At 38.6% G+C, this 22,285-nt stretch overlaps 4 protein-coding genes and 1 long non-coding RNA gene across 6 annotated transcripts; 4 read left to right on the forward strand and 1 right to left on the reverse strand.

Moving 5' to 3' along the window:
• The first annotated feature begins 291 nt into the window (after positions 1-291).
• LOC122028578 (40S ribosomal protein S26-1-like) lies at positions 292-3,326 on the forward strand. Its single transcript, XM_042587420.1, has 5 exons — positions 292-428; positions 506-598; positions 750-834; positions 919-1,049; positions 3,032-3,326. Exons 1-5 carry the CDS (start codon positions 426-428, stop codon positions 3,095-3,097), a joined length of 378 nt encoding a protein of 125 aa, XP_042443354.1. The 5' UTR covers positions 292-425; the 3' UTR covers positions 3,098-3,326.
• A 1,857-nt stretch (positions 3,327-5,183) lies between these two features.
• On the reverse strand, positions 5,184-6,211 carry LOC122030159 (uncharacterized protein At3g28850-like). Its single transcript, XM_042589325.1, has one exon. It carries the CDS (start codon positions 6,188-6,190, stop codon positions 5,246-5,248), a length of 945 nt encoding a protein of 314 aa, XP_042445259.1. The 5' UTR covers positions 6,191-6,211; the 3' UTR covers positions 5,184-5,245.
• A 1,236-nt stretch (positions 6,212-7,447) lies between these two features.
• On the forward strand, positions 7,448-11,724 carry LOC122030592. The gene is made up of 3 exons (XR_006125482.1): positions 7,448-7,648; positions 9,400-9,468; positions 11,599-11,724. It is a non-coding gene; the product is annotated as an uncharacterized LOC122030592 (long non-coding RNA).
• A 2,110-nt stretch (positions 11,725-13,834) lies between these two features.
• On the forward strand, positions 13,835-15,173 carry LOC122030590 (protein G1-like8). Of its 2 annotated transcripts, XM_042589798.1 has the most exons (2): positions 13,837-14,572; positions 14,679-15,173. In XM_042589798.1, the coding sequence occupies exons 1-2, from the start codon at positions 14,036-14,038 to the stop codon at positions 14,709-14,711; spliced, it is 570 nt and encodes a 189-aa protein (XP_042445732.1). In that variant the 5' UTR covers positions 13,837-14,035; the 3' UTR covers positions 14,712-15,173. The 2 variants fall into 2 exon arrangements, with proteins under 2 accessions (XP_042445731.1, XP_042445732.1); XM_042589797.1 differs by having other exon boundaries at positions 13,835-15,173.
• Positions 15,174-16,958: 1,785 nt separating this feature from the next.
• On the forward strand, positions 16,959-17,520 carry LOC122030154 (wound-induced protein 1-like). Its single transcript, XM_042589320.1, has one exon. It carries the CDS (start codon positions 16,961-16,963, stop codon positions 17,441-17,443), a length of 483 nt encoding a protein of 160 aa, XP_042445254.1. The 5' UTR covers positions 16,959-16,960; the 3' UTR covers positions 17,444-17,520.
• The last annotated feature ends 4,765 nt before the right edge of the window (positions 17,521-22,285 follow it).

The following is a 22,285-nucleotide window of genomic DNA, read 5'->3' on the forward strand; positions in this document are numbered from 1 at the left end:
TTTTTAGAGGATCCGATCTCATTTTATCTCTTCTTCTGTCTAAAATTCAACTCTATCCCATTTGAATGTAATAATAGTAAAGTATTTTTCAAAATGTGTTTCCTCCCTCTCCACATGTATTTTTATATGGTGATTTAGAATGGTAGAAAATGTATTTCAGTTTATAGATACGAGTATTTAAGTAGCAAAATAACAATTTCAAAGGCCATTTCATGAATCTCTAGTTGGGCCTTTTTTGTTCCATATATGGCATCTCAGATCAGCCTTTTCGGCCCAGACAAAAAGCGGTTGTGATTGATTCGACCCATGCCTTTAGCCTTCGGTGCCCGAATGGTATACATTGATCTGAGAGAGATGCCTTTGCGCATTCATAACCCTAATTAGAAACGTCGAGTTTGATACCGGAGTTGAGTTGAGGGGCGAAAATGGTGAGCCGATTGAAAACCAACCTGTCCTCGTCCTCCCCTTGCACGATCTGAACGATTTCTATTCGATTGGTTTGCAGACTTTCAAGCGCAGAAACGGCGGACGCAACAAGCATGGCAGGGGTCACGTCAACTTCATCCGCTGCTCTAACTGCGGCAAGTGCTGTCCTAAGGTATCCTAGATTTCCATCTTTTCTCTGAATTAATCTACATTGATGTTTACTCGCAAGACAAAATTTCCCCTCCAAGAAGTTTGAATTTTTAGTGTTATTTTTGTTCTGTTCGCGATTTTGATTCATCCTCGTCTGCTACTGTACAACGAAGGACAAGGCTATCAAGAGGTTCCTCGTGAGGAATATAGTGGAGCAAGCTGCCGTGAGGGATGTGCAAGAGGCTTGTGCCTACGATGGTATTATTTCTTTGTTTTTTTTTTTTGGGATTATTTGGTTCAATACCTGTCATTGTTGGTGGCTAAAGGTTTTAAACAACTTAGGATACACACTTCCGAAGTTGTATATCAAAGTGCAGTACTGCGTGTCCTGCGCAATCCACTCAAAGGTTGTCAGGGTGAGGTCTCGCACAGATAGGAGAAACCGAGAGCCACCACAGCGCTTCAGACGTCGGGTACGATTTACCATGGATTTCTTTATTTTTACCTTCAAATTATTTATTTCTTAGTGGCCCTTGATGAATACGTCTTAATATCCATAAGTCCATAGTATCATTTGCTTACGTTGCTTCTAAGCTTCTATGCTCTCTATGCAGAAAAGCAGAGTGTTAATTATGCTTCACATGTTTTAAATAGGTGTTTTGATTTTTGTAATTGGAGTCGGGGAATGAAAAAACCAAATCCATTGGGTATTTTTTTTTTTTTTTGCTTTTATATTGTGAACGTCTAGAGAACAAATTGGTAACTCAAGTTTTCGAAGAGGAGTGCCAATACTTGCTCTTGTTTGACCTGAGGTAGATGCCAGTTAAGTGTACAAACACTCATGCCCACATAATTATGCTTAATTCTCGGGTAAGTATGTGATCTGTGTACTAACATGGGTCTACTAACATGTAGGGAAAGAATTAAGGATAATTTACCAAAACACGCCACTTCATTTTTTCATCCCACTTACATTTTCCTTCTACCAAAATGCGCCACGCCCCAAATATCTTTTTCTCATTATGAACCAAATATGAACAAGTAGATGTTCCTTCTTCAAATGTTTCACAAGTTGCTTTCATCGGCTAAATTTGTTGTTTAAGAACTATATCTAGGTAGAAATGAGCCTACACATGACTTCAAAAGAATATGTTATCACAAATAGATTTCAGAATCAAATAGGACGTGAGTACTTGACATACATATTTTAGATGGAAATTAAGTCAAATAAAAATTTTCACTTTCAAGTGAAACTATTCGTATGAGTTGGTTCTGAAGCCATCTTGTGAAACATTTGAGGAGAAATTGTTATAGTGGAAGGGTATAATAGATTTTTTTTTCGCCCAGTGTTTCATTAAATAACAAAACAAGGGCATGTATTGGTAAAACAAGAAAATCAATGTGTGTTTCGGTCAGCCCTAAGGTTGGAAAAAAAATATACTGAGAAAATATGATCAAATTGATAAAGAAACTGATGTTACCTTATAAATTTCTTTCATTTAATGTCCATCACCATCATCCTCATTGTGTCGAAGCAGCCTTTGTTGTGTTTGCTAAAAACTTTTGGTTACTTTGGCAACCCTCTCCATTCTAGCGGCTCTTATATTTGGATTTTTATTTTTTTAATCTTTTTTGTTTGCATATTGGATATTGTAATTCAGATTTCCATCCTACAAGTCGGCACTCGAGTCACTCGATGTATTTACTGATATTATATAGACAACCATATCATACGTTCAAATATTGTATGACATGTAATATAGTCATCTGGCCCATCATCATGTTTAACCTGTCATATCACCATCCAAATATTATCTGACTTATATAATAGTCATCCGGTCCATACTAGAAGGTATCCTTCTTGTGTCGGTGTTGCATGTGGAGGCTGGAAGAGATCAGAGATCTTACTTCAAAACTTCAATTTTCACTTCTAGTAAACAGGGACAAAAGCTGGCAGCTTCATTTAAGAACAAAACCTCATATGGCTTTGGTCGTCGTTCGTTTTTTATTTTTGATTAGCAGTTTCTGCTGATTGAATCCCAATTGGATCTTAATACTAGACCAAATACGATTCATTAGATGCAACTGACGTGGAGGTTATTTATGTTGATGCTAAATTGTTAGCTTAAAAATCATATAATCATACTAGACTTGTTGAAACAAACACCATCAAGCATTTTTCCCTGGATACTAAAATGGTAGCTTTGTGATATATAATCAAACCAGATTAATTGAAACAAACGCCATTATGAGATATCTCACATCAAAGATGCTAAGGATAAATAGTTTGTGAATTAATACTAGCTTGTAAAGTAATGCGAAACTGTTGTGATTATTATATTTATCCCCTCAGTGAATCACTACAAAGATGTATCTTGAAAATAGATGCACATCTGTGAATTAATCCTTCAATCGGATGAATGCTTCACTAATTCACCTATGTTTTTTACTGCAGGATGATCTGGCAAAGCCTGCCCAAGGCACTCGCCCAGTTGGGGCTGGAAATCCTACCCGTCCATGACCATGCACACATGGGGACTCATTGGTTTGTTTCCGTTTCAAAGACAGAATTTTGGTGGTTGAGGTGTGGTACTGTTCGATCAGTTTTCAAGTCTTGTTTGGGTTTAACTGAAAACCTCAACTTTTAAGTTCCTAGTTAGTGGAAGTTCTTTATTACAGACTCATCCGTTTGTGATGTTCATGCTTTTCAACCTTCTATTTGATCACATCATTTGCTCTTGCTGTTCCAAGTGTCACCATTTGTTTAACTAACGTAACAGTCAAATGTTATCTGTACTTAATTTTTCTGAAGGTAGTTTTGAACCTGATGCAAATTACAGACCAAACCGCTAGCTAAACCATACATGCAAAATCAGACAAGCGAGAGATGAAGTGTTGTACTTAATTTTTCTGAAGGTAGTTTTGCAATTGCCTTCTCGATGAAGCCATCAACTTCGTCTTCATATTTGTTGTATAAGAAGGGTACACTAGTGTGAAGTGTGACGAAAACTACAGCCAAAAATAATAAAAGAATAATTGAAGGATTATCAATTCTATGATAGAATATTATTTTTCCTTTTTCTCTGATATTAAAATAATAACCTAAAACAAATAAATTTTGGCAATGATCATTTTAGAATTTCAGAATGACATTAAAATAACTTCATCTGCACTATCCTGTAGGATGCAAGTAAGGTGATGGATATATTTCAACATCTACTAAATTGCATTCAGAAAAGATTAAAACAACAAACCATACGGATAACTATGTTGGATGTGATAGTTCATATACAAATCAATGATAACTGCAATCTCTGAACTTTAGTGTTTTGTTATAAATATGAAAATCATAATTTTATATGAAGAACCAATTTCTGCTACACATTTCATATGTTTTGCAACTTTCTCCAACCAATGCATTTAATTAAATGAATAAGTTTGACAATATTCTCTTTGAATTATAAATTATATGTTTCCCCCTTAAATTGCCTGCTTTTATTTTGTTGTGGCTCAAAAGCTAGATTGATTTCTTGTGACAACATTCAGCATGTAGGTCTTTAAGTCCATCAGAAACTGATGGACTAAAATTTCTTCAATCTAATTTATTGTATGAAAAAAAAGGTTACTGAGAACCTAAACAATATCTAGAAGATATAGTAAGGTATCAGATGCAAACATAATAAACAGATCTAAGAATTGACAAAATGAACTTACATGAATTATGAAAATTAAAGAATTAATTGACAGTGTTGAAAGGAGACTTTTAAATGGAAACTCTAAATAATACATTAAACTCGTACATTTAAGTACATGTACCTTTTTAATGTTCATTAATAAAAATGTTAAAATTGGGTGTCTTGCCTTCCTAAGTAAAAGTCCCTTTTGTTAGGACAAAATATGAGACCTTTGGAAATTCTAACTTACTAGCCTTTGTCATCAAGATATCAATTATCAATAAAAAGTTAATTTTTTTTTTAATTCTTCGCAAATTTAAAAATTTAACTTAGCTTCTCGACTCATTTGTTGTATATTCTAATTAACTTGCACACTTGCATGATTCAGAGAGCATGCACGTTACACAGCATGGAAAAAAGCATACATCTTCTAGCGGTTTCATATAATGCCTATAATTATAGCCATTTGTCTTGGTGTTCTAATGTGCATGCCAATGGTGAGTTTTTGTGCTGCCCTTGCCAACTTAGCTTGTTATAATCTCTTTTATTTTTCTAAGGAAAGGAAAGGCCATTTGCCCCTACCATGCTTATTCTGGCAACTGAGAATTAAAGACGTAGACAAAGAATTGAATAAGTGTAATGAACATTGATCATATCACATATAAATTAATGAGAAAAATATTTTCACTCTGAATCACTACACGTTCATTTTATATGATCATGACGGATAGATAGGCATTACAGAACGAGATCTCAAGTCTCCTAAACACTTTGCCTTGAGATTAAATATGAAAAAAAAGCATATTAAACCGGGATATTTAACAGACTCTCCCACGGACCACGTCCCTAGTTTTTATTATATATATATAGATATATATATATATATATATATATATATATATATATATATATATATATATGTATTATCGTTACTGCAATTAGTACTTGCTTACGAGAGCGTACAGAGACATCTATCACTGACGGTCCGATCACGATCAGACGACTGTCGAGGCGCAGCATCGGGGGCACCGGATGAGCCCGTTCTCGTTGCAGGCGGTGCAGGCTCGGAACGCCCCGCCGGCGTTGCCCTTCTCGGAGTAGCACCGCCGCGACCCGCTGCACCTCCGGCACACCAAGAAGCGGAGGTCACCGCACCAGTCGCAGATCTCCGTCGCCGCCGGCGCCACACCCTCCACGTACCGCCTTAGCTCCCCTGCCTCGAGGAGCCGCCGGAGATCCTCCGCGCCTCCGATGTGGCGACCGCCGATGAACACCTGGGGGACGCCTACGGGTTGCGGGCGGCCTCCAAGGACGCCCCTCAGCTCGCGCAGGAACCCGGCGTCCATGGAGACGTCGCGCTCGTCGACGGCGACGCGGAGGCCGCGGAGGATGGCGCGGACGGCGGCGCAGTCCTCGAAGGTGCGGCGGACGACGCGAAAGGAGGAGAAGTAGAGGATGACGCGCTTCTCCTCTCCGGGCGGGAGGCCGAAGGGATCTTTCTCCTGCGAGGAGCACCAGGGGCGGAGGAGAGCGGCGGAGGCCGGCCGGGAGTGGTGCACGAGCGGCGACGGCGGAGGAGGAGGAGAGGAAGCGCGGGAGGGGGCGGTGGAGGGGTTACTGCGGTCGAAGGCCTCACAATCGTCGAGGAGGGAGAGAATGTCCTTGAGGGAGGAGGAGCGGATGAGAAATGAAGATCGCGGGGGCGGCGAGGGGGACGTGATAGCGCGGCCGCCGCCGCCGCCTCCGCCGCCTCGAGGGAGGTGCAGTTTTCCCCACGCCGGCCACATCAATCCGACGAAATCTAACGCGAGAGGAATAAGAAGCACTAGGAGAAGAAGAGGAGGAAAGATGTAGAACTCAATTTGGAAGAATGAAAATGAGGGAAAGAGCGGAGAAGGTGGAGAGGCGCAGCTACTGCCAATGCAATCAGGCTCAGCCATTTCCTATCTTTAGCACAAATAATGCCTGAATCCTGATGAGGAGGATCTTTTGATATATAGAGGACAGAGTACATTGTTTGGTAAAACCGTTGTTACAATCTGTTGTCAAATTTAAATTATAGAAATAATAAAACGTTTGAAGATTAATATTGATTTATTTATTACCACAATCCATCATCACATTTATATTAAATAAATTCTAATATAATTTGAGTAGATGAATACTTGCCAAAATAAAATCATCATTTTGAATAATTATCCTTTAAAAATACTTTGGTATTTTCTATATGGATGGAATGGAATATAGTCATTGGAGTCCAATGGAGTGTTGTCTCAGATGGGAAGTAGAAATTTTGAAATAGGCACATCCCATTTTCTTTGTATGGAATGGAATTGAATGAGAAAATTAGAAGTATTTGTTTATTTTTCAAATTAAATAAAATAGAAATAATAAATGAAATAAATAAAATTTCGGCAGTAGTTTTGCTTTTTGGTGTGCTACTCCAGTGTACGAGTACATTATAATGGCAATCAATTAAGTTAAAATTGATTTTTAAAAATAGAAAAATATTTAGAGGGAAAAGAAAGGAATGATGTTTGGGGCAGACGGCCATATCATCTAATAGTTTATATTTACTTTCTTCTATATTTACAGGGCCGATATTAGGAGAGGTAATGTATCTATATATTTTTTTAAATAGGCTAACATGAAGCCCAATGGACCTAGACTAAGGGCCCAACTAGGGATGGTAATGGGTCGGGTTCGGATCGGATTCTATATCCTCCGTACCCATACCCATCGGGTATAGGATATCCAATGGGTATACCCATACCCATTAAAGGACCGAATATATTCTATACGTGTCATTTTTCTTCTTTCTATCGAGCTATTATCATTCAACAAAAACATATTAAAATTAACATCATATTAAAATATATATATATAATTAAAAAAATAGATTAAACATCTATATAGGCCTACTAATATCAACAAAAAATAGTAAGTTGATTTTAGAAAAAGAAAATTTTCTTTAATATATGTATATATATTATTTAATCGGGTATTCGGGTCAGGTATCGGGTATTGATAGTCCCTCCATACCCTCCTCCATTCGGGTCGGATGTCGGATCCTCCATCGGGTTCGGGTGGAATTGCCATCCCTAGGCCCAACCCTCGTCAGTCGTTTCGGCCACATCAACGAAGTAGCATTTATAGTTTCGTTTTTTGAGGAAATCGACGCTGTTTGTCATCCCTGACTGAGTATCCTCCGACGGCGGTCTCAACTTCGTCTGGGCAGTTAGGCTGAGATTTGGGGCATGTCGAGTACGGCCGACTCGACCGTACCAACTTCGGCCGTCCTTACGGCGGCCTCCAAGCACATTGCTTCGCGGTGTCGGGTACAAACCGGAGAAATGCCACGATCAGGGACGGCAGGCCACTAGCCGTGTCCTAAATCTGTAAGTATTAATCGGTAGCAATATTCTGTCTTGATCTTTAAATTGCTTCTTGTATAGTTTGGTTGATTTGCAACTAAACGGGTTTCAGTTTAGAGCATTATGAACAATTTAGACGATGGCAATCATGTGTCGGGGTTAAAATTTCCAGCTTTACTTTATCTGGTTGTTGTGTTCTAGTTTTCTCTTATTCCAGATCCTTCAATAGATAAATCCACTTATAAATTTAAAAACGCTGGCTGTGCCTATCTGTTTCCATTGAAACGATAAACCACAATCAGTATTTGCATATGAACCTGAAAGTGATGAAAGTTCGCATGCTAAGAACAGTCACATAGTAGACCTATGTATGAGACTGGTGTCCTGAGAAATTTTAGCCATCTACGTACCCATATGTTTTCCCGCAACCAGTATTCTATATCCTGTGATGATTAATTGGCTGTTACAATGCTGTGTAAAGAAAAGTAATTGTGTTATTTATCAAGCCAGCTCTAAATGCGGGAGGAGAATGTTAAAAATTCCTGACACATCTACAAGTAAATGCAGTTTTATAGGAAAAGACAGAAATATAAGGGTGTTTTGTGAGTATTTTGGAGATAACAAACATTATACTCAAATTTTAAACCACAATTTACTTTTTCCCATACCATAACAAATGCCAATTATGCTTGATGCTCATTATGAACCCTTATCTTCTTAAATTCAAAGTTATTATTGTCACTACTATGTTATGTCGAACTAGAAATTCATATTCACATACATTTACCTCAACTATTTGGGGTCAATTTCATATTTTTATTCCTACATTATGCTCTATGCAAGGCTTTATCACTTGTAATTTTCTAATCACTTAAATTAATCTTTACACATTAATTATTAATTTCTTTGGTGCCCATCAATCAATACTTCTTTCTCTCTAATTGATTCAACTCTTCAAATTATAACTTAGCTCGACTTTGAACATGTCCATACTCTTTCATTCTATTTTCTCACATTGTATCATTGCTACACCTAAATGATCTTGGGAGTTTTTTAAGCTTTCCTTTTAATCCATGCATCCATCATAACATCTTCATCACTTCTACATTAACTTTTCTGTGCATGTTTCATTTTGGTTAAACTTTCCTTATAACCAAAGGGGCAATGACAAGATTCCAAAAGTTCCTCTCCACTTCCACCACCCATTCTTTATTTTGTTAATTATATTTCAATTAATATCTTCTTGTTGAATAATAAATCCAATATAATAAACTCCTACTCTCTTTACATGATCATCCATCTGCTGTTGATTTTTTTCTTCTGATTGCAGAAGCTACATTTGGTAGCTTTTAAAGTTTTTCCTACAATCCAAGCTTTCAAATTCATTCTAGTAGATTCTCATTAATTGACTTCGAATAAGAAACACCAAGGAGGTTTACCATGAATGAGATTAGCGGGCTCATTTAAAATCAATGTAAGAGAAGCTGATTAAAAGGTTAACCTTGGTGTCAACCTACATTATAAAAAAAAACATTTCTCACACTCTCAATAATTGTACTAGTAGTAACTATATTAACACACATATCTTTCATCACATCAATATAATTGTTAGATATTTTTATCTTATCTATGAACCACAAGTACAAATTTGTATGACTCCTCATAAGCTTTTCCTGAGTCAATAAAATTCATATGTAAATCCTTCTTTATTTTTTCTATATTTTTTCATTAGTTGTTTTATTAAGTAGCATCTTACGGTTGATCTTTCCTGACAGAAAAAACAAATCGCTTTTTGACATCTCTTCTATTGTCTCTTCTTGATAATTATTTCCCAAAGTTTCACGGTAAGAATCACCAACTTGTTCCTCCATATAATTTAGATGAGTTTCCATATGATGCATAATTTCCAGTTGTACATTTTGTTTTTCTTCCTTATATTTTTTTTTCTAGCCCTCAATAGCTGCTCATCATCTGGAAGTAGCTCCTCAATCTAAATACATCTTCATCCATATATTTTGTTCGTCCTCTTACTTTGGATAAATATGACTTTCTTCTATATTTGCGTCAGCATTTTCTAATTTGTTTATAAAGGGAACAAATGATTATAATTGAAATCAATATTCATATAAGCATCATATTTCTGTGTATGTTAAGATACTTGAGTACAATATCATACTAGTTTGTTCTTCAAAATGATTGGAACCAACAATCTATTAAATTGACTTGAGAAATGGTAAGGTCGTAAGGATAGTAATACTAATGAAATTAGGCAAAATCAAACTATACTAAGAAATAAAACAGTGACTGAACTTTGTTCCTTGAAAATTCAGCTTAGGCAAAATCAAACTATACTATGATTTTAGACCAAGCTCCAAAGACAGACAAACATGAAAACAACTGAGTTTAGACTGCATATCCTGTAGTTAAGATTTTAGGCCCAAGCAAAAGTGCTAAATTTTAGTTTTTCCCAGACCTTGTGATGTCAATGCAGTTGCAGGAAAGACATTGATTCATAGAACTAGATTTAATAGAACTAGTTTTAAAAGTTAAATCTAAAATGGAATTATTATGGATGGGCCATATTCTTTAACAGGAAAAGGACAACCTTACTAAGACTGATTAATGAAGCATGATTCCCTTTAAGCATTTTATATCAAACCACCCTTGATTTAATTCAATCTTATTTAGAAGATCTTGGATTCTTTTTATTGACTGACTGACAAACAGAGTTTCTCAATATGGATATGAGTTTCTCAGTATAAAGGTTCCTTTTTTAATTATCTAACTATGCTAAATGACAAGAGTATAAATAGATGGGTAAAACTGAATTGAACCCCCATTTTAACAAATTCATCAACAGGGTACCTCATTATGACAAATTATCAAAAGGGTTTCTCATCCTCTTACATGCCCCTTTTAACACTTGGCATGGAACATGAAAAAATTTGTATTAAATCATTTGACAGGCCTGAGGAATTTAGTTATTTCATGAGTCTTGGTCACTTTATCATATGAGTAAATTATATCTACCCACTGCTGTTTTACTAGAATTTTGTATACCTTTGTTTTTGTTTTTTAAAAAAAACTTCTTCTAAGCCTACCAGTTGGCAATTTAAAACATGTTTAACAGAGTAAAAATCCACAAGTTTCTTTCTTTCTTAATTTGATTCATTTTAAAGTCCTACTCATGACATTGATTATTTTCTCTTGAAAATGACAAAAATTGATACCACATGGACAAATGTGAGTTTTTTTTTTGTGCAAAAAAATGAGAGCACAAGGGATACGATAGGAGTGTGTGTATCTGCTATTGTTGTACTTAGTGTATTTAGGATAATGCTATCCTAGAATATCTGCAGATCTCAGTAAATCATGGACTGGCAAATGAAAAGGAGCTCTGGATGATGAATTATGAGTGTAAAAATTTGATTTAGGAATCAGTTGGCCGTGGAATGTCTATGATAGTGAGAAACGATAACTTGGCAAGAATTTAGGTAACAGTGGGGGGATCTATTCTGAAGTGAGAACTGGAGACGAATTCTGGTTGACTTGTAATGAAAACAATTACTGTTTCTTTTTGTTGTTGTTACATTGGAGGCCCCTAATTTGAGGAAGGGGGTACAAAGTATATTAAATGAGTGACAAACACTGAAACTAAACTCTGTGTCCTAAACACGCAGCATTAGTGTTTCAGAGAGATAGGCAACCTGTAGATTCACTTAAGCTGTTTGTTTTGATCTATGCCAAGTAAAACACAACTCTTTGTTTTTCTTCTTTGATTCATGAATTAGACAAGTTGTACCAAATATAACTGAAGGTGTCGGTGAATAAAGAAATTCAATCAAACATGGTTTACAATATTCTACAAGAAGTCTGAAGTCTGAACACTACTACCCATATAATTTTTCATAAGATTAGTTGGATTTATGATTTGTTGTGGACTGGTGCCTATATTTCTTTAACCATTCATGTAGGCTGAAGGATCTTCATCAGAAGTGTCCTAAAGAAAAGAAATGGATGTACATGCGAGCAGCGAGCTGTATGTATCACGACGCCAATGAGTCCGATCTGTGTCACAAAGAGCAGGAAGCATTTGAGAAGGCTTGTCCAATAGCTCAGTATCCCTCTCACCTTTCCTTCATCTTCCAATTTGTCAAGTCCTTGAGTTCCTCTCTGGCTTTTGCCATATAATAAACTGCCCAATCATGGAAATACTTCCTCCTCCAGAGTATGTGCTGAACCTAATTCTTGAAGCAAATTTTATTTGAACTAAGTTGTTCATGATACCCTGTTCCACTCTTGCCGGGATAAATAAGGTTGTAGAGCTTGCATGATGGGCCTCCACGAATGCTTCTCGATTTACTTGGGTAGACGATGGAAAACTTCCGTGGGACGGGTCTGTTAACTTCAAGATTAGTCGGTTCAAATAGCTTGATACCTGGATTATTAAAAAATATTAAAAAAATAATTCTTCATAATGTGAGGGGACCATCATGTTTACTATGCATACACATGTATTTGTTCGTGTGAGAGGCAAAGACAAACTTAGAGCATAAGGACACTTCAACTATACAAGCATATATGTTTACAATCTGATGATATTAAACATGTGATGCTGTACTCACCAAGATTTTGGTCATTGTTGCTTTTGCATCACATGACATCGCAAATCATCGAGCGAATCTTTTTTGTCACGGACAATTAGAAATAGTAATCGTGCACACAAAGTAGAGAGATAAGTGGGAATTACTACTATTATGGGTTAATTTAAAGAGCCAGAGGGATTTGTTTCTTGTAGAACACCAGCATTGGATTCTTTTTGCCAAGTTGAAGTATAATACTTTTTAGTACAAGATTGCCATTTTTTTTTAACTGTATGATAGAAAACTTAACCAGCAATTTATCAAACATTTTATCTGATTGGTCTAGTATTGCTCTGAAGCTAATTGTAAGACGCAGGACAAACTTTTCAATTTTCTGTAATTATTTATGCACAGATATTCGCAAGACTGGCCTTTTGTGCTCAAATGTTTTTTAATTAAGCAATTAATTCGTTAATCGTACAATTAAGCAATCATTGGTCATTATACAGTGTAGTGGGTTGCTAATCATGCTGACCTCTAAATCTTTATATTTATATAGCACAGAGGTTGAGTGCGGAGCCCATGATTTGTATTTTTCTACTGTTGCTTTCGCCCCTGCAAACAATTTGCTAGCTGTGTTACTTACTTTCTGGATTCGAATAATGTATTGTTTTCTTTAATAGATTTTTTTGTCTGCTTGGTGAGTGATGGTGTAGACAAACCACCCTAGTTGTTTTGGTGGAAAATAATAAATAAATAAATAATAATAATAATACATTCTTGAAAAGCTCTTCGTTCCTCATAGGTTGAAAAAATGAAAGGTTTTTTATTAAGCTATAATATCTCTTTCTTCTTGTTTAGAAACGAGAATAGGAGATTTAATTAATTAACAGTAAGGACATTTATTCCTATCCTCCACATTCATTGAGCGACTCACATTTTCATGAGAAAAGTATAAAATAAAGCTGGCTTTGCCCCTTGATCGATGACACTCAAACTCCCCCTGAAGCTTCCATTGAGGATACTGATGAGTTTTTGGATCGTCTGCTGATAGATTTACTTTAGGATTCCTATACATTTTATATATGAAGTCGAATCCATGTGACCAATAAAGTGGATCACATTAGTTCAACCACTTCACGATTTACACACACACGTATATAACCTAGATTTGAGTTTGTTTTAACGAAAGGAAGGCGCTTCAGACAAAAAAAAATGTTACCAACTTCATAAAAGAAAAAGAAATCATATGCGTTGTCTAGATAATTAGCCTAAGCAGATGTAAGATATATATTTGAGTTCAATGAGATTCTTCAGACTTTTTTCAAAAGGCGTTTGTATATGAATATCCACTGTTCTGTGTAATCTTTATTAATTACATTCTTCAGTCTTCTTGACTCCCCTTGATTTCTCCTCATCATTATTCTATTGAAGAGTTAATATTATTAAACGTGAAGAGGCAAATTGATAAAATAAGTATGAAGATATTTTTATGGTTCTAAAATTCCATAGATTACTTTGAAAAAGGAAGATGGGATGGAGGGGAATGAAAATTTTCCATCAAAAAAAAAAAAAAAAGAGAGAGAGAGAAAACAAAATAAAGTGATTGTCCTAAAAGCTACCTCACCAGTCACCACCAAAACTCACAAGCCTGCCTGCCTACCTACCTGATTGTATACATACTGGCATACATCATCCTTACGCCCTTCTTCCAAACTCGATGATGGTCACCTGGATGAGATAGACAGGAGAGATCGAGAGATCAGGAGGGACTGAAACTGATCTATTATGGTTTAATTTAATCCTCCGGCCAGGGGTGTATGCATGCATGGAACCAGCAGCCGTCGATTCCCCAGTTCCCGGCGGAGGCCGCGACAACGAAGACGACGCTCCTGATCCACCTCAACCTCCTCCTCCTCCTCAGCAGCAGCAGCAGCAGCAGCAAAAGCCTAGTCGATACGAGTCGCAGAAGCGACGCGACTGGAACACCTTCCTCCAGTTCCTTTCGAATCACTACAAGCCAGCTCTACCCCTGGCGCTGTGCGGCGGCCCTCACGTGGTGGAGTTCCTCAAGTACCTGGACCAGTTCGGGAAGACGAAGGTGCACGTGGCGGGGTGCTCCCACTTCGGACTCCCCCGGCCGCCGGGCCCCTGCGGCTGCCCCACCCGCCAGGCCTGGGGCTCCCTCGACGCCCTCATCGGCCGCCTCCGCGCCGCATACGACGAGAACGCATCGCCAACAGCCGGAGGCCCCAATCCCTTCGGTGCCCGGGCGGTCAAGGCGCACCTCCGGGAGGTGAGGGAGAGCCAGGCCAAGGCCCGCGGCGTCGCCTACGACAAGAAGAAGAGGAAGAGGCGCCACCAACTGCTGCTGCCACCCTCCGGCGAGGGGAGTTCCTCAGCTGCTACTAGTGCTGCAACGGCTGTAACTGTGGCAGTTGCTGGCTCTAGTACAGCTGCTGCTGCTGCTGCTGCTGCTGCAACTGATCAAGGTGGAAGTTTAGGGATTAGGGATCCGGGCCATGCAGATGAGACAGGGAATTTAACGTCCGATTCATGAGGACGTGATTGATTATACTTCGATTCCCTTCGATTGCTTGTTACTAATCCTCTTTGGTTCTTCATGATCAGCAGGTAAATTAATTGTAAATAATATTATTACAAATTGCAATTAAGCATCCATGCATGCCTGTTCATGACAATCTACTCATCATGGATATAAATGTTCCGACTAGTTAGGTCGATCTAGGATTGAGATACATGTTTCTTCGAGTCATTAAGCACATTTTTGTTACTTAATCAAGAACAAAAACATAAACAGGAAGAAACTAGCTAGTTATTTGTGTACACCAAGACATTAGGTAATTAGTACTGTAATTACTGCTGTTAACCTTTTGGATTATTTGTTATATTGGTTTGGAAATGAAATAGAAAGAACATGAACTTGTTCATGTTTGATCATTCAAGCTAAGTGTGTCCTAATTAATTAATAGTTTGTTGATCTTATTGTATATGAATTTCTATATTCTTCTTGCCAGTCTCATATTTATCCATATTTCTTGCTCCCATTCGAATTTGAACTCCCTTTAATTTGAGTTGGAGAGATCAAAGTGGCTGTTAGCTTACTATAAGCATTTTTAACAGACAATATCTAGCAAGCCTTTAGTTCAGATAATTAACTTAGATATTCTTTTACTTGCTAATCCTGCTGCTTTGTTGTCATCACAACATCTGTATTCTTACTTTCTTTTTTTTTTTAATGAAAAAGGAATATTATTGAATTGCTGAGTACTCTTTTTTCTGTTTAATTAATTGCTACCATTCCTCTGATTTTACAAAATTAAAGCTTCTCTTTTCCTTTATTAATTTTTCAGTTATTTCCTTCTTCCTTTTTCCATATATTTATCATATTAATCCCATGAAACACTATCAGTGCGCTCATAGATTATAATAATCCTTAGATTCCTCAACATCGTACGGATTATATTCCAAGAGAATCACCAACGTATGCACGTATTTTCCTTTATGAAAAAAAAAGGAAAAGAAAGAGAGATATTTTTCCTCTTTTATAAATTTGATTGAAATCCCCTATTGATCGTTAAATATTACTTAGCAGCAAAGGCAGGAGGGCAGGAGTTGAAAAAACCTGCAAAACTAGGGGAAATTTAACTTCAGAGTTGAGATAACTTCCAAAATTATTTTGCTAATCTAATATGAATAAAACTAGTCTGGTGAAAAGGAGAGCACATCGACAACCATTTTGCTAATGTAATGGGGTTTCTGTGCTTGAAATGAAAGGCGATCACTCTGAATTAATAAGACAAGGGAAGGGCATTTGCCTCACCCAAAATTAAAAAATGGGAATAAGTTGCTGTCATATTCAACTTTTGTTCTTAATGAAAATATTTTAAGCTAAAATGCTGATAACCATTTTACCAAGTTGTCTGTGCAAACATCATTATCTTGACCCATAGACCAACCTGAAAGAAAAGTGATCATAAAGCAATTATTATTCTCTCGACCTTCTAGATATTTAATGTTATTTTATTGGGCTCTTAACGCAGCGGGTTAAGGCTCACAAGCACTGTAATGATGTCCAATGGCCCATTAATTAATCAAGATATCCATATTAATTTTCTTATCCAAAATTTATAATTTAAAAATTATTTCATTAAATTTAGATATTAGGGAATGAAATCCATTCCTCTAATGTTTAAGATAAAATTTTTAAATAGAATATTTGATCTTGAGCACTTAATTTTACTTTTTTGAGGTTCTATTTAAATAACAAGTCATATTCTTAATTCTTTTATGCTTAATTCACAGATCGATTAAATATTTTAGCATCAGATTTGTATATACTTTGATTAAGACTTCCGTCATCTGGTGTATCGTCACGGAGGATTCACCATTTACGTTAACTTTGAAAGAGTGGAAGCAACGAGGAAATAAAAGTAGATCTGACAAAACATTATCCGAGGAAGAGATAGGAAATATATAATCATGTTAATTTATTTTAGTGGCCTTCATGATTTTTTATGGGTTAATTTGTCCGTTTCAGAAACTTGTATTCTCCGACACCTCGCCGGGTCGTTCCCTCCCTCGGTAAGAGAAAAATTAAAAGATTATTTTTTCCGGCATCACTGTCGATGTTAATTTATTTATGAATTTTTATTGAAAACAAATATGTGACCGATCGATCAAATGGTTCTATAAATACTCTCCTCTATTGGTCACACATGATCGATCAGTCATGGAGACGAAAGGCGGCCGGGGGGTGGTGGAGTCGCTGTATGACGCTTTGTCGAGAGGGGACGCGGCGGCGGCGGAGGCCGCGATGGCGGAGGACGTGGAGTGGTGGTTCCACGGGCCGCGGCGGTGCCAGTACATGCGGCGGGTGCTGACGGGGGAGGCGGACGAGCGGGGTGGGTTCCGCTTCCGGCCGCGGAGAGTGACGGCGGTAGGAGGGCCGTGGGTGGTGGCGGAGGGGTGGGAAGGGAAGCACGCCTATTGGGTCCACGCGTGGGCCGTCGAGCATGGCGTCATCACGCTCTTCAGGGAGTACTTCAACACTTCCCTGACGGTGATCAGCCACGGCCAGCTTCGTGGTGGTGGCGCTGCGTCTTCGACGTCGGCGGTGGGGCAGATGGGGGCCGGCGGTGGGGCATTGTGGCAGAGCGAGGCCCCTGAGCGGGAGGGCCGCCGGTCTCTCCCTGGGCTTTTACTGGCCATTTAATTAATCACTTAGAATATTGGTAATCTTATATATATTTATATTTATATTTATATTAACGCGTGTTGCACGCTTGCACTTGTTGCACTGATAGGTGGGTGAGGTTTATCATACACTTTATATGTAAAGGTAAATTAAAAATATACTAATGAAAAAGAAGAACGAATTAAAACGATAAGACTGGGACACGGGGAGTTGATACATAGGAGACGAGCAGGGAGCCTGGGACCAAACGAATGCATCACCCATGCAGGTGAGCACTTCGTCTATCGCTCGTGAGCGCCACTGGAATGCTACGAAGAGTTGCCAAGGGCCGCTCGCTGTACTGCTCGATCCATCCTTCTCCACGCATCATGGCCGCCGCGGCTACCTGTTACTTCATATGGAGATGTTTTTGACAGTCGACTATAAGTTGATCTCATAATTCACCTTCTTTTGTATAATCTGGCAACAGATTGTGAGTGACGTCTGGGATGAATGTAATCATCCTTTGTAATAATATAGAGATATCTCACGTCTCCACTGTTTGATATAGTTGGTACTTATATATGATATTATCGTAATAAGCCATGAAGTAGATTCTTTATGTATGCTAAATGTATCGCGGGTCACTTGACTCCATGTAAAAGGTTATTATGCTGAGTGACACCTATGATTTATCTGTCGTCCAGATTATATGGGACAGTCCTAGAAGTCCCTTAGGATGAGAGTTATCATTTTATTGTGGCAAAAGATGAATACGCTCGTCCCCAGCGCTCCAGCCAATCCGTCCCAAGGCCAACACGGAGGATGAGAGTTATCACTTTATGCTACTATAGTATGGAGATGTCTCTCATCCAATGCGATGATAAAGACGATATCACTGTCGCGAGCCCTTTCATCCATAACGCCTCAAGTTCTCAGCATGCATCCCCTACCTTGCAATGCGAGCACTTCTATGGAGGGCATTTCTATGGAGGGTGATGCGGTAGAGATAATATGCAGCACGCGATATGATGAAGTCAAAAGTCAAGTTGAGTTGAGACAAGCTCAGATCTAGGCAAACCAAGCTCAGGTTTGATCGACGCATGCTAGAAGACGTCAAATCAAATTCATCTGAGTTACATTCAAATTTGGTTTGCCACAATTTGGAATTCTGATTCGACACGGTAGTTATTAAGGTAATATTGACAATCAAAAGGCAAATCTCTCCGTCAAAATGGAAGAGGTGTTCTCGATCAAGATGGAAGAGGTATATCCTTTAGAAATTGATACAGATTATGATAAATGAATCTTTTAGGTAATGGGGAAGACAAAGTCAAGAGGATAGGGTGAAGCCTAAACTGTTGGAACCCCAAGGTGTTTTGATGTGATCAAACAAGCTAAGTTAGGTCCTGCGTTTGTTTAACCCTTGTGTATAAGTGTGCAGGAGCTTAGGAACACAGGAAGTCGAGCGGAAGACGCGGCTAACGAGGAGGACGGCACGGGGAGAGAGCCGACGGGCTCGGTGCGTCTGAGGGACGAGGTGACCGCGGAAGAGTACACCGACGGACGAGAAGAACGTGCGCGGCGTTTGAGGGACGAGAAACCGGGAAGGAAGGCTGCTCGAGTAGAAGGCTGGAACATGGGTTCGGGTGAACCCTATTCCGGAAGGCCGAGATCACCCAAGCAAACGGAGCCGGAGCGAACAGACCCGGACCGAGATGAGCTGGATCGAGACGAGCTGAACCGGAGTCGAAAAGTCAACCTATGTTGACCTTAGGGCTCCGGGCGCCCGGAACCATTCCGGGCGCCCGGAACCGACCGGGGCGCCCGGAACCCTTCCGGGCGCCCGGAATCGACTTTTCAACAGGATCGAGTTTTGACTCGATCCGACCGTTGGGGGATAAAATTTATCCCCCCCAGGGCGCCCGGAACCCTTCCAGGCGCCCGGACCAAGACTATAAATATAGCCTTGGTCTAGAAGCAATCATCAATCAAGAACAACTACTTGTAATCCAGTGCTTTCATTTGTGTTATTTCTTTCTGTGCTTTCAACGCTGTAAGAGGCTACTCCGCCCAGAGGAGAATCAATTAGTGCGTCTTCTTTGCCTTGGATTAGCAATCCTCTAATTGCAAACCAAGTAATTCCTCTGTGTCTATTTTCTGTTTTAATTAGTCTCTGCCTTTTTAATTACAAGTTCTTTTAAGTTAGTTGAATATCAGAGAAGGGTTTTTGGTTTTATTTTGTAGGGCAATTCACCCCTCCCCACTTGCCGGCCTCCAAAGGGACCTACAAGTGGTATCAGAGCAAGGCGCTTCAGGAGGACTAACCGCCGATCGAAGCAACAAAGATGGTCGGACCAAGCATTGTTCCACCAAAATTCGAGGGGAACTTTGCAGACTTGAAGCGTCGTATGGAGGTATTCCTAAAAACAGATTTTGAAATTCGGTTTATTATGAAATATGGTTTTGTAGCTCCAATAGATAAAGATGGAAAAGAAAAAGAAGAGAACGATTGGACAAAGAAGGAGCAGAATGAGTCGGTAGCAAACAGCCGTGCGGAACATCACCTGCTGAGCGTGTTACCGCCTCAAGAGGTCAACCGCATTGGAAACTACTTATCTGTTAAAGAACTTTGGGAGAAGTTCTTGGAACTCCACGAAGGCACGTCCGAAGCAAAGCTCGCTAGAAGGGACATCCTCCGCAACAAACTGATGAACATCCGTCTGGAGAAAGGTGAGAAAGTAGCCGGTCTACATGCAAAGGTAAAAGAACTAGTTACTGGTCTCGAAAATCTTGGTAAAACGGTAACAAACCGGGACACTATACGCTACGCGCTCAATGCGTTTCCAAGAACTCCGGAATGGACATCAATCGTCGATGCTTACTACATCTCAAAAGACCTGAAGGTAAGTACTTTAGAAGAGTTGTTTTCTACCCTTGAATTACACGAAACTAGATGTGCAGAGATATCAAAGGACACAACTATGGCGCTGAACGCAACCAATAAGGATGAACCCGAGTCAGACTCCGAAGACGATCAAGAAGCATACATGGTAAGAAACTTTAAAAAGTTTTTTAGATCTAATAAATTTAAAATGCAGAATAACAAGAATCAAAAAGGTAGAAGAAAGGTACGGTGCTACCAGTGTCAGAAGGAGGGACACCTAAGGGAAGACTGCCCAGAACTCAAGAAGGTCAAAATGAAGACACCCAAGAAACACAACCTAAAAGCAACTTGGGACGACACCTCTTCATCCGAATCAGAAGCTCAAGAATATGCTGGGATAGCACTGATGGCAAGTTACGAAGGGCAAAGCTCATCAGAACCTAGCATCGATGAAGGGGGAGCGACCTCAGATGAAGGCAGCGAAGCAGGGGGAGATTCAGGCTTCAAGTCCGATATGGTAAGTGAGGTATGCCTTTTACCCCCTGATCAACTTTATTCTGGGATTAAGGCAATGCCTAAATCCATGTATAAATTAGAAAATGAAAATATCAAATTAAAAGATGAAATTTTTAAAACAAAAAGAATTTTAGCAAAATCATGTCTTATAGAGGATTTTGATAAATTGAAAATTGAAAATGAAAAACTAAAAGAAGAAATAGAAAAATTGAAAAAATATAAAAGTTCAAATATTTCTACTTTTAGAAATTATAGAGGTTTAAATTGGTATTATAGATTTCATCAAAGTCAAATTAGAAATATATCAAAAATTTATGTACCTAGGAAATACTTGGTTAACCCTGTAGGTAGGGACCTCTACTGGGTTCCAAAAACCTGTTTAATTTAAATTTAGACTTAGCATTTTCAGCAAGGAAATTAAACGACTAATTTCATTATGAGGCTTTGGCTAAGGAAGTGGTTGTTGCTCCAATAACCAAGAAGGCCTAGTGCCTCGCCACGACCTGGAAGCCAAATATCGAAACGAAAAGTTTAATTGACTAACTAAAAAAGCATTAATTTAATTTACCTAATGCTTTAAAAGAGTTATTCAATTTGTGTTAGAAAATATTTAAAATTAATTTATAATTAAAAAAAAATTTTGGAAAATAAATTTTTTTAATTGACTTAGAAATTTTTCTATGAATACTGTCCTATACATTTTTCCTTTGAAAATTGCCTTAGAAATCTTTTATGAAGAATAACCTAAAAAAAAAAAATTCTGAAAATATTGACTTAGATTTTTTTTATTAAACTAGATATTCTCTTTTGAAACATTGCCTTACAAATTAATATTAATTGCCTTAGAATTTTTTATTTTTTATTTTTTTAAAAAATCACTTAAAATTTTGTTTACCTTAGATCTGTTTAAAGAACCCCTATTTTTAATGTGATCAAAGGGGGAGAAGAATGTTAAGTCTAGGGGGAGGTATATAAATTTTTCAATTGAAAAATATTTGGACTTATTGGAATATAAATCGTTTTTATTGCATATGGTTACCCTAACTTAACTTGGGTTGCTCACATCAAAAAGGGGGAGATTGTTGGAACCCCAAGGTGTTTTGATGTGATCAAACAAGCTAAGTTAGGTCCTGCGTTTGTTTAACCCTTGTGTCTAAGTGTGCAGGAGCTTAGGAACACAGGAAGTCGAGCGGAAGACGCGGCTAACGAGGAGGACAGCACGGGGAGAGAGCCGACGGGCTCGGTGCGTCTGAGGGACGAGATGACCGCGGAAGAGTACACCGGCGGACGAGAAGAACGTGCGCGGCGTTTGAGGGACGAGAAACCGGGAAGGAAGGCTGCTCGAGTAGAAGGCCGGAACATGGGTTCGGGTGAGTCCTATTCCGGAAGGCCGAGATCACCCAAGCAAACGGAGTCGGAGCGAACAGACCCGGACCGAGATGAGCTGGATCGAGACGAGCTGAACCGGAGTCGAAAAG

The sequence above is a fragment of the Zingiber officinale genome, chromosome 10B (genome assembly GCF_018446385.1).
Source record: "Zingiber officinale cultivar Zhangliang chromosome 10B, Zo_v1.1, whole genome shotgun sequence".
NCBI lineage: Eukaryota > Viridiplantae > Streptophyta > Magnoliopsida > Zingiberales > Zingiberaceae > Zingiber > Zingiber officinale.

Excerpts from the sequence above, each read along its gene's own strand:
- LOC122028578 (XM_042587420.1), top strand. Across the intron at positions 599-749 it reads GCGGCAAGTGCTGTCCTAAG|GACAAGGCTATCAAGAGGTT; the intron begins GTATCCTAGATT and ends TGTACAACGAAG. Across the intron at positions 1,050-3,031 it reads CACAGCGCTTCAGACGTCGG|GATGATCTGGCAAAGCCTGC; the intron begins GTACGATTTACC and ends TTTTTACTGCAG.
- LOC122030159 (XM_042589325.1), bottom strand. The coding sequence starts at position 6,190 with ATGGCTGAGCCTGATTGCATTGGCAGTAGCTGCGCCTCTCCACCTTCT.
- LOC122030590 (XM_042589797.1), top strand. The coding sequence starts at position 14,036 with ATGGAACCAGCAGCCGTCGATTCCCCAGTTCCCGGCGGAGGCCGCGAC.
- LOC122030154 (XM_042589320.1), top strand. The coding sequence starts at position 16,961 with ATGGAGACGAAAGGCGGCCGGGGGGTGGTGGAGTCGCTGTATGACGCT.